This window comes from Aspergillus mulundensis (genome assembly GCF_003369625.1).
Source record: "Aspergillus mulundensis strain DSM 5745 chromosome Unknown scaffold_1, whole genome shotgun sequence".
Classification (NCBI taxonomy): domain Eukaryota; kingdom Fungi; phylum Ascomycota; class Eurotiomycetes; order Eurotiales; family Aspergillaceae; genus Aspergillus; species Aspergillus mulundensis.
This window is the reverse complement of record NW_020797889.1, coordinates 3001790-3022074: the sequence shown is the minus strand read 5'-3', so window position 1 is coordinate 3022074 and position 20285 is coordinate 3001790. Positions and strand designations below refer to the sequence as shown.

General features: G+C 52.3%; 5 protein-coding genes across 5 annotated transcripts; 4 read left to right on the top strand and 1 right to left on the bottom strand.

Moving 5' to 3' along the window:
* Positions 1-369: 369 nt before the first annotated feature.
* On the top strand, positions 370-4185 carry DSM5745_02470 (SH3 domain protein; the record flags this gene model as incomplete). The annotated part of the gene is made up of 3 exons (XM_026744486.1): positions 370-2119; positions 2181-2279; positions 2336-4185. The coding sequence occupies 3 exons, from the start codon at positions 370-372 to the stop codon at positions 4183-4185; spliced, it is 3699 nt and encodes a 1232-aa protein (XP_026607649.1).
* Positions 4186-7357: 3172 nt separating this feature from the next.
* Positions 7358-14678, top strand: tor (putative TOR pathway phosphatidylinositol 3-kinase TorA; the record flags this gene model as incomplete). The annotated part of the gene is made up of 4 exons (XM_026744485.1): positions 7358-7484; positions 7547-8498; positions 8553-14241; positions 14289-14678. 4 exons carry the CDS (start codon positions 7358-7360, stop codon positions 14676-14678), a joined length of 7158 nt encoding a protein of 2385 aa, XP_026607648.1.
* Positions 14679-15168: 490 nt separating this feature from the next.
* Positions 15169-16459, top strand: DSM5745_02468 (uncharacterized protein; the record flags this gene model as incomplete). Its single annotated transcript, XM_026744484.1, has 5 exons — positions 15169-15455; positions 15535-15964; positions 16018-16154; positions 16237-16264; positions 16340-16459. The coding sequence occupies 5 exons, from the start codon at positions 15169-15171 to the stop codon at positions 16457-16459; spliced, it is 1002 nt and encodes a 333-aa protein (XP_026607647.1).
* An 824-nt stretch (positions 16460-17283) lies between these two features.
* On the top strand, positions 17284-18351 carry DSM5745_02467 (putative NAD binding Rossmann fold oxidoreductase; the record flags this gene model as incomplete). The annotated part of the gene is made up of 1 exon (XM_026744483.1): positions 17284-18351. One exon carries the CDS (start codon positions 17284-17286, stop codon positions 18349-18351), a length of 1068 nt encoding a protein of 355 aa, XP_026607646.1.
* A 517-nt stretch (positions 18352-18868) lies between these two features.
* On the bottom strand, positions 18869-19807 carry DSM5745_02466 (inositol oxygenase; the record flags this gene model as incomplete). Its single annotated transcript, XM_026744482.1, has 1 exon — positions 18869-19807. One exon carries the CDS (start codon positions 19805-19807, stop codon positions 18869-18871), a length of 939 nt encoding a protein of 312 aa, XP_026607645.1.
* Positions 19808-20285: the final 478 nt, after the last annotated feature.

Here is a 20285-nt window from a genome sequence, read left to right as displayed (position 1 = left end):
TCGACTGTGTGGCAGCTCATAGTTGCCTGCGATTCTGTAAGTAGAGCATGCTTTGGTTCTTGAGCCGCTGCTCTCTCCCTGTCACATTCCCACCTCTCACATCCGCACACCAACCCCACGACGCAGCCATGCCCGACATACGTCAACCCGTCTGACATGCTATTCCTCCTTTCCCTCTGATCGTCCGTGAAGCATCGCTTCTTGCATGAGCTCCCGTCTATCCGATCTCTCTTGGATCTACAGCTAGCTAATGCCAGTGTCGCACCGCTTTTCTAGCTACCTAACGTGAAGCCCCCTCCTCCACTCAGCTCCATTGCGGTCCGCACCTCCCCTGTCCCAACTTCCCCCGTGTGAGGGACGGCTTCCCCAATGTCTAGCTCGCCGTTTACGGTCAAGGCGGTTTTCGAATATGCTTCGGACCACGAGGACGACCTTAATTTTGCCATCGGTCAAATCATAACAGTTACTGCTGTGGAGGACGATGAGTGGTACTTTGGCGAGTATATCAGTGAGTCCGGGAGCAAGGTAGAGGGTATTTTCCCCAAAAATTTCGTGGAGAGATATGAACCCCCTGCTCCTCCGCGGCCCACGCGCCCCAGCAGGCCAAGGAAGGAACCCGAAGCTGTTGCGCCCCCTGAGCCTGCCACGGTCGAATCGCCTGTAGCGGAGGCTCGTCCGTTTGACCCCGAGGAAGAGGTGACACCCCCGCCGCCGGAAACGAGAGCTGTACCTCCGCCTCCTCAGTCTCCGCCCGTCGCTGTGGAACAGTCGCCCATCCTTGAGTCCGCACCTCCAAAGCCGGCACCGGCCCCCGCTCCAGCAGCTCCCGCAGTTCAGAGTCCTGCAGAAGAGCTCAGTGAACATGCTCCTGCTCCTGCTCCTGCTCCCAAATTTGCATCAAAGCCACCGCCTCCTGCTGTAGCGGAGAAGCCCACTGGCTCCTCATTCAAAGATCGCATTGCCGCTTTCAATAAAACTGCTGCGCCACCAATCGCGCCGTTCAAACCGGGCGGTTACTCTTCCCAGTCGTTCATCAAAAAACCATTCGTTGCGCCGCCTCCGAGCAAGAATGCTTATGTTCCGCCGCCTCGTGAGACACCTGCAGTGCCCTATAAGCGGGAAGAGGACCCTGAAGTACGGGATCGACCCGCACCCGAGCCACCTGTTTCTGAGAGTCGACCTGCGCCCGCTGAGAGTGCTGAGGAAGGAGCCGAGGATCAGCCCAAGCCAACAAGCTTGAAGGAACGGATTGCTCTTCTGCAAAAGCAACAGATGGAGCAAGCTGCTCGTCACGCTGAAGCTGCCCAGAAGAAAGAAAAGCCTAAACGACCTTTGAAGCAGCGCTCAGAAACTCAGGAAGAGGGATTGACTACAGCGGAATTAGCGCCTGAAGCTCCCGGGTCCCCAGAGCCCGGTCGGGACCATAGCGTGGAAACGTTAAAAGGCGCAAATGCTCCTGCTGTGCCAGCAGCGCATCCTGCTATTCAAGATCTCACGAGTGATACAAATGACGCAGATGATTCTGCTGCTGCAGATACCGAGGATGCCGATGAGGCATCTACAGGAAGAGAAGACTCAGATGATCGTTCTCGCGCCCAGGTTCAGCGTGAGCCTCCAGCCCAAAACCTGACGGAAGAGCATGAAGGCCGGGAGGGTGCGAAGGAGCATAATCAGCACGAATCTGAAGAGGAAGAGGAGGACGCGGAGGAAGATATAGACCCCGAGGTCAGGCGGAAAATGGAACTCCGCGAGAGAATGGCCAAGATGAGCGGCGGTATGGGTATGATGGGCTTCTTTGGCCCCCCTGGTGGAATGCCAACATCTGGGGCTGCATCTCGAAAGCCTAAAGCCCCTGCTCAGGCTGAGCGAGAATCTGGTGAAACGGAGACCGCCGCGACGCCAAGTGCACCACCCGTTCCTGTAATGGCTCTACCAGGAATGAACGCCGTAAGGTCACCATTGGCTTCTCCAACTTTTGAGAAAACCGAGGAGCCACGATTGATTGCTTCGGTTGAACAACATGGTGCATCCGGAGTTCCAGATTCTGTGCAAGAGTCCGAAGATGAGTCTGAGGAGACCCCTCGTCGATCCGTTGACAGGCCGCTTCCCACGCCTCACGGTATGCTGGAATTGGTTTAGTGTCTGCTTTTCATACAGTTGCTAATAGCCCTGTTTTTCAGATCGTCCCGTGCCTCCCCCACTTCCCCCGATGGATTCGCGCCCTACTCCGCCGTCTAGCTCTCACGGCTTACCATCATCCCCTCCTCCAGTGCCGGGAGGTAAGTAATCTATCTTGACAGCCTTTCCTAGTTATCCTCACTAAACCTATTCGTAGGTCGTCCCATGCCCCCTCCCCCTCCATTGAGGAGCCCTACATCTGGCGGGGAGGATTCCGATGACGAGCTTTCCGTACATACAAAGACCCTGTCTTTGAGCGCTGCAGCTACGGATTTATCTTCGGAGCCGGCACATCCAGTGCTGGATCATATCGACTCCCGTCGTTCATCGACCTATGATATGACTTCCCCAAAATCGCCAACCTTTTCTTCCGAGAAGAGACTGAGCCGACCTCCTCCGCCCGTTCCACAAACCAACCCACCTGTTCCTGCTCAAACTCGGCAGCCTCCACCGCCCCCTCCAGAGGCTATCCGGCGTAGTTCCACCGCTGATAGCCGGACCAGTATTCCACACCCTCGACAGGCTGGAGAGGATGTTGAAGGTGAAGTCACGGAATATGATGGTGATTATGATACCGATATTGCCTCTGGTGCGAAATTCAAGGATGCATTAAAAGCACATGGCCGGGACTCTAGCCTTGATGAAGGCATTGTCACCGATGATCAGTCTCTTCAGTCTCCTCGCAGTCCGCCCGAGAACCGTCCACCACCGCCTCCACTCTCTGCTCCAAGGGGAGTTCCGCCTCCTCCGCCTTCTCAACCGCCAAAGAGTTCTGGCTCCGGCAGGGTCTCTATAGACGCGCCCAGGGCCCCGCCTCCCCAGCCGCTGAGGGGTTCTGGTTCCGGTAGGGCTTCTATAGACGCACCCAGGGCCCCACCTCCCCCTCCACCTCAGCCTCTGAGAGAACCTTCTTACGATGACGATGATGAGTATGACCCCTACCGTTATACATCGCCGCAGCATGGACTGCCTGCACCCAAGGCGGCCCCTGTGTCGACCGGACGACCAGATCTGCCCCCTCCACCAGCTCCTCCTATCCAAGAGGATGACTCAGACGATCTGTATGACGAATTCCCCGCACAGGCAGCTACAGAAGCCTCGGCTCCGCCTCCGCATAGCCAACCCCCAGCAGTAATCCCACCGCCAACTCCGCTGAGTAACCGTGCATCTTTGGACGTCCCGAGGGCGCAACCTGCCGTGCGAAGGTCTATGGATGTGGGCCGTCCATCCATTGATCAAGGCTTCATCGCCATGGATCTCGATCTAGCCGAGGGCACGCTGTGGTGGGCTCAGTCGAACGTCCCGCCTCCCGTACTCCAGAATCGTCAGGATATCCTTCTAGAATTTGAAGAGTCTAGTTCTTCAAAGCGAGGCGGTAAGACCACAGTCACGAAAGACGTGTACGTTCTATTTCGCGACTACTCTCAGACCGTGATTACTGTGAGCTTCGACGCCCGCAATCCAGCTGATGCGGTTCTGGAGCAACGCCATGAGCAACCTCCTCTACCACCTCGCCAAGATCAACTCGAAAATGCCCATGTTCAAGTAGGCACCCGCGTTTCTGAGGGTGTCAACGCTATCCAGAACACTACTGTAGCAGATGGCACACCTTTCGGGCTCGTTAAACACTTGTTGGACCCGTTGTCAGATGCGCTTCGCCCAGTCGGCAACCGTGCGTACGGTGCTTTGGTTTACTCCAACATGGCCAATGCCTCGGTGCAGCAACATGATGAGATCCGCCCTGGCGATATCGTCAGCTTCCGGAATGCGCGCTTCCAGGGACATCGCGGAACAATGCATCAAAAGTACAGCGCGGAGGTTGGCAAACCCGACCACGTCGGTATTGTGGTTGACTGGGATGGAAAGAAAAAGAAGATCCGTGCTTGGGAGCAGGGTCGCGAAAGCAAGAAGGTCAAGATGGAAAGCTTCAAACTCGACGACCTTCGCAGCGGCGAGTGCAAGGTCTGGCGTGTGATGCCGCGCAGCTGGATCGGATGGGACAACTAAGAAGATAACCACAGACCCGTAACCTATTAATGCTTGATGACGACCTTGACGTGGGCTAAGCTTCCCAAATCGAACCCACAATGACAACCTGATGATTGATTTACTCTGGGCGGGATTCAATATGCGCCTCGTTCACTTCTCCCTATTTGCTACACTACGAGCTCGACATACCGAATAGGAGAGTGGATGGATAGATGATTCGTTTCTGGTACATCTTAATTTCGCGTGGCACATGAATTAATACGACTTTTCAGCCCGACCCTGTATTGTTCGCCGTCGATTCCGTTCTGTGATCGCCTCGATCTCTTCTCGAATATAGCATTTGTTCCATGTACCTATTGACCCTGTCATTGTTTTCATGTAGCCTTTGCACAATATATTTCTGTTTGTTTTTACTGCCGCCTGAAGGATAGTACTAATATGTTTATGTCCAACTACGAGCGTTCTAATAGCTCCAGTCTTAATTCTAATCAAACTTTGCTGCTCTGCGTTCCAACTTCCTCCGATTCCTAGTCTAACAGGACAAGATCACTAACTCTCTTATTATCTTAGACACCAGCAGGTTAAGGTTGGGCTGGACACTATGAAGCTTCCGAAACCAATGCACCGGAAAATATATCAACGGGTGATCTGCATGATGAGCCAAGGCATCTGAATATTAAGCTTGTAGATTATTAGGTTGCGCAAGCCCAAGGCACAAGATCTTAACTTGCACATGCTGTGGGGATAAGGTAGAGTCACTTGATGGTACATCCAATATCATTATCGAGCAAAGCCAAAAGAGCACGGTACAAGTTGGCTGGTGTGACACTTGACGAGGCGAGAATATGCGGTCCCTGATGTTGTGCATGCCAGATATGTTCTTTGGTCACCAGTGCCTGCTCAATCCTGAAGCCCAGAGCGTAAGTTGCTCTCTAGTAAGTGCAGTCTTTTCCTTTAGGGTTGTAGCTCATCGAGAAGTTTTGCAGTGACTACAGTCGCAATTCGAGTCCTTAGTGCTCAGATTCGATTTGAAAAAAAAAAAAGCCAAAAGAGTTGTTGAATTTGGGTGCATTTATTTGAGAATGAATAGCGTGAACTTAATTGGACATTGACAGGATAGGTTATTTTAAATACAACGAGCCTGAGTTCGGCGGCCGTTTTGTGTCCTCGCCTCGAAGTCATATGGTCCGCGATGATGTATACAATTGAATCAGTATGCCGTTCAATTGTTCAGAAACGAATTTAGAAAAGTTTGCAGTCCATGATATTTTCACGAAGAGGGTCAATATCCAGGTCGAAATAGCGATGGTCAAAAGGTATGAACTCCAAAGCAAACCTGAGTACGAACTACCGTCACTTTTTGGTTATGAGCTTGGCCGTTTACGCTGTTGATGTGATCCGCTCTACCACTATTTGAGTCTAAAACTTTTCAGCACACAATCTTGTTGAAGTGTTCCTCCGATGGCCTCCCAAGCGACAAGAAGAAGATCGTTGGCTGTACTCTCAAATGCTGGATTTCAGAAGCGATAATCCAGTATCGAGCAATGATGAACACTGATGCGGTTATTGCGTTGCCGTAGCTGAAATCTCAGAGTTCCAAGTAAGGAATATAGTGGTGGCCTCGTGACAGCTTGCTTCTTCATTTGAGCCGGCATAGCTCGCTAGTCTTCAGGGCTTCCATTACCAGGAGACTTGACCGTTTTCGGGGCGTCAATCTCTCCGTTCTGGGCAGAAGGAGATAATATCTGGAGGTACCCATGAAACATTCTCGTTCCGACCTTGAAGCTGGAGGTCCTTGCGAATATTATGGTGGCTGTCTCAGTTCCAGTATGCTTTCCAATTTGGTTCAGCATCTGGTGATGCTTAATGCAAGCCAAAGCATCATGCCTTTCCCGTGACTGCCAGCCAGAACTTTGTAACTTGCGTAAAGGGGTGGGGTATGCCCTTTGTAGGATCGTCACCCAACGTCTCTCCAGAATCCAACCCTTCGTTCACATCCAGCTCCCACGGCTGCCAGCCACGGCCTTGTAACTTGCGTAAAGGGGTGGGGTACGACCTTTGCAGGGTCGTTACTGAACCTTTAGCAAGTGTTTGGCGCCTGTTCGCCTAGATGACCAGTGTCGGGCTTGTCCATTACGGAACAGTTGTCTCGGAGAGCGGCCTGAAGCTCAAATAAAGGAAGTCGAGCTGTCTGTGAAGATCTTTGCTCCTCTGCTTCTCAAAGGAAGGAGACGTCATCGCAACAGACCTTGCTGCCAGATCGAATCTAATGGTCAACCTAGCAGGTCATCGCTCTTCTGCTTCGACGAAGGAAACCATTGTAGGGTTTCTGCGGCCGACTGAGCTGTGGCAGCGCCATTACGAGAGTTTTTGTTATTCTTTCTTTCTTTGCAAAGAGAAATCGTTGCAGTAACCGAGACCCTTCTGTCGAGCCATTAACAGTCAACGAGTTCCACTTCCTGATAAAGGACAGCCGCATGTGCTTGGTGATGGCTATGCTAGGGAGACCAGATCAGCAAATTCAATACTCCAGAAGTCTCTGAGTCACCACGGCATCATAAACGCACTTGGAGGTTTTAACTGCAATGGATGACCTTGCATCCTTCTCCGGAGCGGATGACAGCGTCGTCTGCGAATGGCGCGTTTGGTTAGAAAGTGTCGAGGAATTCTCGTCCTTGGCCAGCATCAGCAAGAAATAAATGGCTCACAGTCTCACACCGACTCGGAACGGCAAGTTTGACTAACGACGACTGTTAGGGACAGGAAAACAGGATGGAGGAGATAGTATGCCTTGCGTTCATTGATTGTCAGATACAGTATTGGCAGCTGGCGTGGTCTGTTGAGGCGACCCGATGTGTCAAGTAAGCTGGAGAGCAGACAGACTTGCCATGGACAGAGAAATCAGTTGTATCATGCATAACACAGAGGTGGAAAGAGCAGTTGGATGTGAGAACGGTAAGGGTAATACTGGGTAGGTAAGGCAGATACTTATGCCTCAGGCAACATTGGCCCGTGCGTGACACGAGCGGAACGCAACTCCAGGCCTTCTGACCTTCAGGCCCCAAGCCGCCTCCCCTTCTGTCTCACATTCTCACTCTTCGCCTCGACTCTCTCCGCTCATGCTCCCGTCGTCATCTTGAATGCCCAAGAGGCTGCCGTCAGATGTCCCCTCTAGGGAGAGGTATCAAGAATGGCGCAAGCGTTTCCCCTCACGGACGTCATCCAGAGGCTCTTTACCGAGTTGAAGTCTAAGAATGAGGATACGCGGATTCGAGCTGCTTATGAGCTTCACGAAAATGTGTTGGCCCTCTCAAGAGGTATCCCAAGCTTCCCCACAATTATCCCCTGATTAAGTGCTGACGTTCGGACTCCATACTAGATTGGCCCCCCGAGAAGTTCGTTGACATTCATAACGCCATTAGTCAACGCATTGCGCAGCTCATTGTCACCGGCAGTGATGCCCATGAACGAATTGGTGGTATTCTTGCGCTTGATCGGTTAATAGATTTCGAGGGGGTGGATAATGCACAGAAGACAACCAGATTCGCGAGTTATCTGCGGAGCGCGCTCCGCAGCAATGATAATGCCGTACTTGTGTACGCTGCGCGGGCACTCGGTCGCTTGGCCAAGCCTGGTGGTGCCCTTACTGCGGAACTGGTTGAAAGTGAGATACAGTCGGCATTGGAATGGCTTCAGTCTGAACGACAAGAAGGCCGGCGGTTCGCTGCCGTTCTGGTTATTCGAGAGCTCGCAAAGGGCTCCCCCACTCTCCTCTACGGGTTTGTTTCCCAGGTTTTCGAACTTATCTGGGTTGCTCTCAGGGACCCCAAGGTGCTTATCCGAGAAACTGCTGCGGAAGCCGTGAGCGAATGCTTCGAAATCATTGCCGCGAGAGATATGCAGGTCCGGCAGCTATGGTTTGCGAGGATATATGAGGAAGCGCTTCAAGGCTTGAAGTCAAATAATATGGACTGGATCCACGGCTCGCTCTTGATACTTAAAGAGCTTCTCCTCAAAGGAGCTATGTTCATGAATGAGCACTATCGGAATGCTTGTGAAATCGTGCTTCGTCTCAAGGACCACCGGGATCCCAAAATTCGGACCCAGGTTGTTCTCACAATTCCCATTCTCGCCTCCTATGCTCCCGTTGACTTCACCGAAACATATCTGCACAGATTCATGGTGTATCTTCAAGCTCAGTTGAAGAGGGAAAAGGAGCGAAATGCCGCTTTTGTAGCCATTGGAAAGATTGCCAATGCGGTTGGTGTGGCCATCGCACAATACCTCGACGGTATCATTGTATACATCCGCGAAGGACTGGCCATGAAGGCGTAAGTGCAGCTTCCCGTACTGTGCTTGTATGGTCTTATGCTAATAAGCTGAAGGCGGAATCGCGCTGCTATAAATGAAGCCCCCATGTTTGAATGCATCAGTATGCTATCGCTAGCTGTGGGGCAGGCTCTCAGCAAATATATGGAATCACTTCTCGATCCCATTTTTGCCTGTGGCTTAAGCGAATCCCTTACCCAGGCTCTTGTTGACATGGCCCATTACGTACCACCAATAAAATCGACAATTCAAGTAAAGCTACTGGACATGCTAAGCCTCATCCTGGATGGCACGCCTTTCCGACCTCTGGGTTGTCCTGAAAGCAGGCTGCCTCCGCTGCCATCGTTTGCTAAAGACTTCACCCTGCAGGAGCTACATTCTGATACTGAGATTGCCTTAGCCCTGCATACTCTGGGAAGCTTTGACTTCTCTGGACATATTTTGAATGAGTTTGTGCGCGATGTCGCTATCCACTACGTCGAGAACGACAACCCTGAGATTCGGAAAGCTGCTGCCCTTACATGCTGCCAACTATTCGTGCACGACCCCATCATCAATCAAACAAGCAGCCACTCGATTCAAGTTGTGAGCGAAGTCATTGATAAACTATTGACGGTCGGCGTTGGTGATCCGGACGCCGAAATCCGACGCACTGTCCTATGGTCCCTCGATCGCAAATTTGACCGGCACCTTGCGCGGCCAGAGAACATCCGATGTCTCTTTTTAGCAGTCAATGACGAGGTTTTTGCCGTCAGAGAGGCGGCTATTTGCATCATTGGGCGTCTTTCCAGTGTTAATCCGGCCTATGTCTTCCCACCTCTGCGAAAATTGCTGGTGAACTTGCTGACCGGGCTCGGGTTTGCAAGCACTGGCCGCCAGAAGGAAGAAAGTGCCCAGCTTATTAGCCTGTTTGTTTCGAATGCCACGAAACTGATACGGTCGTATGTTGACCCTATGGTTACAACACTGTTACCGAAAGCAACCGATGCCAACCATGGTGTTGCTTCCACTACGCTAAAAGCTGTTGGCGAACTTGCAAGCGTTGGGGGAAGCGATATGAAAGTTTATCTGCCCAAGCTTATGCCGATTATCCTGGATGCACTGCAGGACCTTTCTTCTCATGCGAAGAGAGAAGCGGCTTTGCGAACGCTAGGCCAAATAGCCAGCAACTCTGGCTATGTCATCGACCCGTACACCGAACATCCTCATCTTCTAGCGGTACTCATCGGCATCATAAAGACGGAGCAGACAGGATCACTTCGCAAAGAGACAATAAAGGTTTTGGGAGTCCTTGGTGCTCTGGATCCCTACAAATACCAGCAAATAAGCGAGACTGCACCGGATGTCCACCACATTAACGAGGTGCAGACAGTGTCTGATGTCAGTCTCATCATGCAGGGTCTTGCTCCGTCCAATGAAGAGTATTATCCAACTGTTGTTATACACACCCTCATGCAGAACATACTCCGCGAAAATTCCCTTCAACAACACCATTCTTCTGTTATCGATGCGATAGTCACGATATTCAAGACGCTTGGCGTGAAGTGTGTCCCCTTCCTCGGCCAGATTCTTCCTGGCTTTATTTCCGTCATCCGCAGTTCGCAGCCAAGTCGGCTTGAAACTTATTTTAACCAAATGGCAATCCTTGTCAATATTGTGAAACAGCACATCAGGGCCTTTCTCCCTGAGATTATTGAGGTTGTTCAGGAGTACTGGGACGTCTCATATCAGGTTCAAACAACCATTCTCTCGCTTGTGGATGCGATAGCCAAGTCTCTCGAGGGCGAATTCAAAAAATACTTGGCCAATCTCATTCCTCCAATGCTGGACACACTGGAGAATGATAGCTCGTCGCGGCGCCAGGCTTCAGAAAGAATCCTGCACAGCTTTCTGATCTTCGGCTCCAGCGGGGAAGAGTACATGCATTTGATTGTGCCCTCTATCGTCCGTCTATTCGATAGAGTTCAAAACCCGGCCAGTATCAGAAAGTCAGCTATTGACAGCCTGACAAAACTGTCGCGGCAGGTAAACGTTTCCGACTTTGCGTCCTTGATTGTACACTCTCTATCACGCGTCGTTGCCGGCAACGATCGCACGTTACGGCAGGCTGCCATGGACTGCATCTGCTCTCTGATATTCCAGCTTGGTCAAGACTTTAACCATTATATCCATCTGCTGAACAAGGTTCTTAAGCAGCATCAAGTCACTCATGTTAATTACCAGATTCTTGTGACAAAGCTCCAAAAAGGAGATCCACTTCCACAGGATCTGAACCCTGATGAGAGCTATGCACAGTTGGCAGATGATGCCATCTATGCTGAGGTTGGTCAAAAGAAGATAGTAGTCAATCAACAGCATCTGAAGAATGCTTGGGACGCATCGCAGAAGTCAACACGTGAGGATTGGCAAGAATGGATCCGACGTTTCAGCGTGGAGTTATTGAAGGAGTCACCTTCACCGGCTCTGCGCGCTTGCGCCAGTTTGGCCGGTATTTATCAACCGCTCGCCAGAGACCTGTTCAACGCTGCCTTCGTCTCTTGCTGGACAGAACTGTATGATCAGTATCAGGAGGAGCTTGTCCGGTCAATTGAGAAGGCGCTCACTTCACCGAACATTCCACCTGAGATCCTCCAGATTCTTCTCAACCTTGCAGAGTTTATGGAGCACGACGACAAGGCGCTACCAATCGACATCCGCACTCTAGGCAAATACGCCGCCAAGTGTCACGCGTTTGCCAAAGCTCTTCACTACAAGGAACTCGAGTTTGAACAAGACCAGAATTCTGGAGCAGTAGAAGCCCTGATCACTATCAATAATCAACTTCAGCAGTCCGATGCTGCTATTGGTATTCTTCGAAAGGCCCAGGCTTATCGGGACGTTGAGCTGAAGGAGACCTGGTTTGAGAAACTTCAGCGCTGGGAAGAAGCTCTTGCGGCCTACAAGCGTCGCGAAAGGATTGACCCCGACTCTTTCGGTATTACAATGGGAAAGATGCGCTGTCTACACGCTCTTGGAGAGTGGAAAGTCCTGTCTGACCTGGCTCAGGAGAAATGGAATCAGGCTTCTCTGGAACATCGTAAATCAATTGCTCCATTAGCCGCGGCAGCTGCATGGGGTCGTGGCCAGTGGGAATTGATGGACTCGTATCTTGGAGTCATGAAAGAACAATCCCCTGACCGTTCTTTCTTTGGAGCTATTCTGGCGATCCACCGCAATCAATTTGATGAAGCCGCCATGTACATCGAGAAAGCTCGGAATGGGCTTGACACGGAGCTCTCAGCACTGCTCGGAGAGTCATATAACCGCGCCTACAATGTTGTTGTCCGCGTTCAGATGCTAGCTGAACTCGAGGAGATTATCACCTACAAACAGAACGTTGGTGACCCAGAGAGGCAAGATGCGATGCGCCAGACTTGGAACAGGCGACTTCTCGGCTGCCAGCAGAATGTGGAGGTATGGCAACGTATGCTGAAGGTTAGAGCACTTGTTACAACTCCGAGAGAGAATCTAGACATGTGGATCAAGTTTGCCAACTTGTGCCGCAAATCTAATCGGATGGGTCTGGCTGAACGCTCTCTTGCATCGCTGGAGACAGTCATGTCTGACGGTAGCGGTGGTACACGAATTATCTCGCCTCCAGAAGTCACTTATGCTCGTCTAAAATTTAGCTGGGCAACTGGCCGTCAACGCGAGGCTCTCCAAATGCTGAGGGAGTTTACCGGCAATCTTACGGAAGACTTTACTCGTTTCAATGCTCTTGTGGCTTCGCAATCCGACCATAATGGTACCAACGGTGTCAATGGTATCACAGAAGGAAATCATACGGATATCATGGGTCTAAGAGAGCGCGTTGGTGATGTCAACAAGTTCAGAAAGCTCCTTGCTAAGAGTTATTTGAGACTTGGAGAATGGCAAACCGCCCTACAACGAGGAGATTGGCGGCCCGAGCATGTGCGTGAAGTCCTTAACGCATACTCAGCGGCCACCAGATACAACCGTGATTCCTACAAAGCCTGGCACTCATGGGCCCTGGCGAACTTTGAGGTTGTGACAACGATTGCTAGTCAAGCAAGCAAGGATGGCGGAAACCTGGCACTGGTTCCAGGGCATATTGTAACAGAACATGTGATCCCTGCTATCCGTGGATTCCTAAGGTCTATTGCTCTTTCGTCAACATCTTCTTTGCAAGACACCCTGCGACTGCTTACCCTCTGGTTCAATCATGGTGGCGACCAGGAAGTCAACTCAGTTGTTACAGAAAGCTTTACCGCTGTGAATATTGACACATGGCTTGCTGTGACACCCCAGCTTATCGCCCGTATCAACCAGCCCAACTTCCGGGTTCGCAGCGCTGTTCATCGCTTGCTGGCCGAGGTTGGCAAGACCCATCCTCAAGCTCTCGTGTACCCACTTACAGTTGCGATGAAATCGAATGTTGCTCGACGATCACAGTCTGCAAGTAATATTATGGAGAGCATGCGGACGCATAGTGCAAACTTGGTTGAGCAAGCGGATCTTGTAAGTCACGAGCTGATCAGAGTCGCTGTTCTTTGGCACGAGCTCTGGCACGAAGGACTAGAAGAAGCCTCACGACTCTACTTTGGTGACCATAACGTCGAGGGAATGTTCTCAACACTTGCCCCGCTTCATGAGTTGCTTGACAAGGGTGCTGAAACGCTGCGTGAGGTATCATTTGCTCAAGCATTTGGACGCGACCTTGCCGAGGCCAAGCATTACTGCATGCTGTTCCGTGAAACTGAAGAAATCGGTGATCTAAACCAGGCCTGGGACCTGTATTACACCGTCTTCCGAAAGATCAGCAGACAGCTACCACAGCTCTCAACCCTAGACCTGAAATATGTCTCACCCAAGCTCAAAGACTGCGTGGATCTTGATCTAGCTGTTCCTGGAACTTACCAGAGCGGCAGGCCGATCATCCGCATCATCAGTTTCGATCCTATCCTCCACGTTCTTCAAACCAAGAAACGGCCACGAAGGATGACATTGAAGGGCAGTGATGGCAGCTCCTACATGTACGTGGTCAAGGGTCACGAAGATATCCGACAAGATGAGAGAGTCATGCAATTGTTCGGCTTGGTCAACACTCTGCTTGATAATGACAGTGAGAGTTTCAAGAGACATCTGACGGTGCAGCGATTCCCCGCCATTCCACTGTCTCAAAACTCTGGTATCATTGGCTGGGTCACCAACAGTGACACCTTGCACGCCTTGATCAAGGAATACCGAGAGACTCGACGCATTCTTCTCAACATCGAACACAGGATCATGTTGCAAATGGCACCGGACTATGACAACCTAACGCTCATGCAAAAGGTTGAAGTCTTTGGCTACGCCATGGACAATACGACTGGAAAGGACTTGTACCGGGTTTTGTGGCTGAAGAGTAAGAGCTCCGAGGCCTGGCTTGAGCGGCGAACCAACTACACTCGGTCTCTTGGTGTCATGTCCATGGTCGGCTACATCCTTGGTCTGGGTGACCGCCACCCTTCCAATCTTCTCTTGGACCGGGGGACCGGAAAGGTGGTCCACATCGATTTTGGTGACTGCTTCGAAGTAGCAATGCATCGTGAGAAGTATCCGGAGCGGGTGCCATTCCGCCTCACGCGTATGTTGACCTTTGCAATGGAAGTCAGCAATATTGAAGGAAGCTACCGAATCACTTGTGAAGCGGTTATGCGAGTGATACGTGAGAACAAGGACTCGTTGATGGCTGTTCTGGAGGCTGTAAGTCATTCCCTTCATTCGATCTGCCCATTGCTAATATGATACAGTTCATTCACGACCCTCTGATCAACTGGCGTCTTGGAATCCGGGAGTCTCCTGACAGGATGCCATTCAACGCGGAACGTCGCCAATCGATTGTTTCGAATGTGAACCTCGAACACGGCGTTCAGCCCAGTAACTTCTCCCGCCATCGACGGCCTTCGATTCTTGAAGGCGGTATCCTCGACGCTCAAGAAGGCGTTCCCAACGAGGCTCGCGAGGCGCAAAACGCAAGAGCCTTACAGGTGCTGGCGCGGGTGCGCGAGAAACTGACCGGTCGGGACTTCAAGCCCAGCGACGAGCTCAATGTGAGCGATCAAGTTGACAAGCTTCTCGCGCAGGCAACTAGCGTGGAGAACATATGCCAACATTGGATTGGATGGTGCAGTTTCTGGTGATTGTTTTGTTTTCTTTGTGGATATTTTGTATTCAGGGTCTCTTGATGGCGATGACGGTTTTGCATGGGATGCGTTTCACGAGTTCGGCCGTAGCATAATGTTCTTCTGCTATGTCTTCTGCTTCTGAGAGATGCTCGGGGATTATGATTTAATCGTTCTAGATGGCATTCTACCACTATTGAGTATATAATACGGAGATGTTCACATGCTCGCTCTCAACTGCGTAGACAGCTGACTGCCAGTGCAGGTGCTGGTAATAGAGCTCAAATTCAGGAAATCGAACAGTTTCAAGCGAAGTAAAGGCAATTCGATTGATTCATGGACCTTGTCTGTTTGTCCTGTTACGCCACAGTCTTGAAGCCCGAACCGAGGTCACGGGCAGCAATCAGCGGACCTGCAACTCCTCATCACTTCGTCCTCCCCTCCATCTCTCCAAGTTCGCATCCCATCACTTAACCACCGTTAAGCGGCCTTAAATGACAGGAGCACCATGCCGCCCGCTTCGCAACCCAATCCTGGGGTGAATCCGTTCGTTCGCAACGCGCTGGCGATCTCAGTGAGCGCCAAAGAGTACAGATTCCTCCACAGCCACGCCCAGCAGTATCCCTCAATACATGGACGACTTATCTCGCCAGACAAGTTTGAAGCGATTACCCGGTCTAAAAACAAATACAATGAAGCTGCTGTGCGGGCAGCCCTGCGGGTGTTTCTGGGTTCGGGGGCCTCGCTGAAGCTCCTCAATTTCATTATCGGTCGCATATCAAAGGCTCCAGCGCAGTAAGAATGCCAACTCTGTCCTAATGCGTCACGAATAGGAGAGGAAAAGAAGATTGCTAACTGATGATTGATGGTATAGAGAAAAAGTCCGCACCTCCCTCCTCCGCTCTCCGATCCTCCGTCTCTCTGCTGCGCTGTCGTTGATGGTGTTGCTGCACCGACTTCTCCATCGCTTTTTTGTCAAACTACGCGCGAACCTGCGCACTGATGAAGCCGGGCCCTTTCGTGAGCGGAATCCGCGGATCTCAAAAGCGCTGACGTCGCGATATGCGCCCGCGGTAGGCGCGAGTCTGGCGGGTCTTGCCATGGGAATCTGCACGGTAGACCAGCTTCGGATATCCCTTGCCCTCTACACAATTACTCGGGGATTGGAGGCGCTCTATAATGTCATGGACGAAAAGGGATGGCTGAAGAACAAGCCGTCGTGGTTTGGGGGCTGGCTGTTGATGCCGGTGTCACTCGCGCAGCTGTTCCACGCGTTCGTGTTTGATCGCGAGTTTACGCCTACGGTTCGTAAACCGCTCCTTGAATTGAGCTGGAAACGGTGACTAACTGCCAACAGTGGATGGCCAGGCTGATTTTGAGGCTATCTCCGACTTATATCCATGCCCGGCCGGATACTCTGCCAGCGGAGTTTCACTGGCCGGAGAAGACCGAGATTGTGGACTCAATTGCAGCAATTGCTAAGCTTCGATGGCCGTAAGTACCTCCCTCATCTTGATGGAAGGCAAGGCAATTGTTGACATATGTAGGGCGTTTGTTTCGCCTATACTTCACCCAGCAAGTTCCGTCTTGCCTCCTGGATTGCAGTCCATCTCACCCATAACTGGACCAGCACATCCATCCATCCCTCATCTATCCTGTGCCTTGCTCCATCCTAATAGCCCAAGCTGCGGCACAGCTCTCGCGCACCACCTTCTCAATTCCGCTTCCACTTTGGGACGGTTCTTCACGTCGGTGGCATTTACATGGTCGGCGCTGAATGTGAAACGATGGCTATCTGAGCCGATCTCGATGATAAACGGTCTTTCGCGGTCAATAATCACAATCACGGGAGTCATTTCATCATCCATCGGCTGGGCGTGGGGGAGTGTGTGCCTGTGGAACGCGTTGCTGCCGCGGTCGGTTTTGCCGACGCAGCGGTTCTATCTGAGCGGTGCGCTCGCGGGGTTGCCGTTCGCGTTTCTAGGAATAGGAAGTCACGGCCGCCATACCCCGGTGTTTTTGTCCATTTTCCGGTCGGCGGTGGATTCGGCGTGGAAGGCGGGGGTGAAGCGGGGACTGTGGAAAGGGTGGAGAGGCGGAGAGCTCTGGCTCTTTGTGCTCGGCTGGGCCACCCTGGGGTGCGTTCTCGACGCCCGACCGAACGCACTGCAGGGCCCTGGCACCAGGAAGCTGCTGGCCTGGACGAGGGGCGAGGGTTGGACCGATATGCTGGAGAAGCGGAGGCGACGGTGATTTTATTTTTTATTGTTGTAATGATCTTCTCCTACGTAAATGGCTGTACTCAGGAAGGGCAGTTTTCCCCGCATTTACAGATCGGAATCCTTTTCTCCTCTGGAAGCCCTTTTCCGTGCTGCACCTCGATCGGACATTGTTGCTCTAGCCTCTCGGACTTGCTCCTACGCGATGCTTTGCTGGAAATCAGACCGACTTTTGTTTGCACTGGGCAAGACTTAAATTCGTGGCTCGCTGTTGTAGCTTCCCATTCTCTTCCTCCTCATCTCTCTTCCCCACGCATCCCTTCCACTCAATTGCTTTCTTCGACACTCAATTGATTTCTTTCGACCTTTGCCTCCTCTCTTCTCGCCTCAACCTTCACATCACAATGACCGCCCAAAGACTCAAGATCGGCTGCGCCGGCCTCGGCCGCATGGGCAAGCGCCACGCCCTCAACTTCCTCGAGCGCACTCCCCGCGCCGAGCTGGTCGCCGCCAGCACCCCGGACGACTCCGAGATCGAATGGGCCAAGGTCCACCTCGCTCCCTATGGCGTCAAAATCTACAAGAACTACGACGACATGCTGAAGCACGAGGGCCTCGAAGCAGTCGTCGTTGCGTCTGCTACGGCCGTACACGCCGAGCAAGCCATCAAAGCCATTGAGGCCGAGAAGCACGTCCTCTGCGAAAAGCCGCTCAGCACAAGCGTCGAGATCTCCCAGTCCGTCCTGGACGCCGCGAACGCAAAGCCCCATCTCAAGGTCATGTGCGGGTTCTCGCGCCGCTTCGATGCGTCCTACCGCGATGCATACAACAAGATCTCCTCCGGTGCGCTGGGGACGCCGAGCGTCATCCGCAGCCAGACCTGTGACAAACTCGACCCGACGGGATTCTTCGTCGCGTACGCCGAGTTCTCCGGCGGTATCTTCGTCGACTGCTCCATCCACGACATCGACCTCACACTCTGGTTCTTCGGACAAGACTCCAAGGTCCGCTCTGTCTCCGCCGTTGGCATCACAGCCGTTGAGCCCGATCTCCGCAAGCACAACGACCGCGACAACGCCGTCGGCCTGGTCGAGTTCTACGACGGCAAGATGGCGTATTTCTACGCGAGTCGTATGATGGCCGCGGGCCAGGAAGATACCTCCGAGTTCATCGGGACCAAGGGCAAGGTTACCGTGAACGCGCAGCCACAGCTGAACCTTGTCCAGACGTTCGACGCCGGCGGTATCAAGAAGGAGATCCCGCAGCACTACTACGACCGCTTTGAGTATGCGTTTGTCACGGAGGCGAATGAGTTTACGGCGTCTGTGTTGGAGGATAAGCCCGTGCCGCTGAAGCTTGAAGGTGCGGTGCAGGCGGTGCGCATTGGCGCGGCGCTCCAGGAGAGTCTGATTACGGGCGAGAAGATCTTCTTTGATGAGAGTGGGCAGCGGGTGCAGAAGAACAAGCTTTAGATGAGTTTTGTTATGTTATGAGTACATGTTTGTTTTCGTTGGATGGATAGACCTAGATTGCCAATAGATTCATACCCTACAATCTCCGTATCGAATCTCTTGTCCGACCTAGGAGCGCTGCACTTTCTCTTAGCTGTAACTAGGCAGCTAGAATGCTTTCCAATTATCTCCTGCAGCCAGAGTATCGGATGGCCTGTTTAAGCCCCTTAGGTTGCCCAGTAGTTGGCTTGGAGTACTCCGCATGGGGAAGGCCCACGTATCTGCGGATGCAGTATAGAGAGTGGGAAACTCCAATGATACTGGAGTATAGTAGAGACTACAGGTGGGTATGCAAAGGGCCCATGAAAAGGTTTGAAATACCAGGCCCAAAGGATCCAAACCTAGTACGGCTCTTATATCACTAGAGTCCAAGGAAATAACACTCAAATCAGATATATAGCTAATCGTAACTCGTAACATTACCAGAACCATATCAAAACACAATCCAACTTCCTTAAGAGGCAGATAAAATCAGAGTCTACCACTTGATCTCCCTATTGGGGAAAAACTCATCAATCAGCTCGAGATAGTACGGCTTCAGCTCCTCCACACTCGGCACATCATCACTCTTACTGTAAAGATCGTACGGGTTAAACGCCTTCACAGCCTTGAGCATCGCCTCGTCCTTCTCGTTCATCAGGTGCCGGTACGCACCCGCATTGTGCCAGGGGTAGAAAGAGTGGTAGCGGATCATGGCCAGCGCCTCGGCAGGCAGCGTGCTCTGATCCTTGACAACATGGTACAGGTACTCATCGTGGCCCCACGAGAGCATCACGTTGTCAAGCCCACAGCCGGGACTGTAGATCCCGTTTTCCGTAGAGTAGATCGGGTGGTTGAAGTCCTCGTTGTCCGTGAACGACTCGGCCCCGTAGATGATGCGCTCGTCGAACGCGCAGCCGACGGGGAATGTATCGCCCACGACGTCCCATTGCCCGCGGGCATCGTAGAAGAAGAGGAGCTTGCCCAGGTCGTGGATCAGGCCGGTCAGCTGCATCCAGCGGGGCTTGCCATCGCGGCGGATCGCCTCGGCGCTTTGCAGGAGGTGCTCGATCTGGCTGAGGGAGGTGTCTGGGTCGCTTTCGTCGATGAGGGTGTTTAGTTTCTCCATGGCGTCCCAGATGGACATCACGGCGCGGGTCTTGGAGTGGAAGTCGTTGCGGGCCTTGAGGTTGTAGGCGACGGTCTGCTTGGTGTGCTGCTCCTTGTAGAAGTTCTTGACGCGGTCGCAGGCATCCTCGTACTGGCGGAACTGGGTCTTGTCTTTTTCCTTGTCGAACTCGGACTCTTCGTAAAGGCCCTTTTCGGCGGCTTGGATCTCGGATTGGGACTTGAGGGTTTGCTTTAGGACGTTGACGGTGTCGATTGCGTCGGAGGTCTCTTCGAGGGCGGCGCCGTTGGCGTTGGCGTGGGGGCTCATCTTTGCGGGGTTTTTCTTGGGATTTGGTTTAGTAAAGTGAGAGAGATGTTTGGTTGATGATGAGCAGGCTCGGATAGAGCCAAACAGGTATATAAGAAGGGCATTGTGGCGATCTCTTGAAGTGGTTTCCGAAGTAGGGCAAGCTGAGGCTGTCGCGGATTCTGGAATCCGCAGAAGTCATGGAATCCAGTTTCCGACCTGCGTCATGGCCCTCTTCCCCAGTCTTCCCCATACGGCTCTTTTACTGGCAATCTGATTGGCAGCTAATTAGGGACGACACCAGGAATCGGAACTCCTCCGGTTGATGGAATTACTTCAGCTGTCCCCGGGGCAATTCGCCCCGATGCCATGCCCCTCCCCCTCATCCATCAGTCCTGCGGGCCCGGGGTATATCACTCCGCGTGTCTCGCCAACCTTCTCTTTTTCTCTCTCTCCCTTTCTTCCAATTTCCCTCTCTCATCCTAGCAACCGCCTCCAA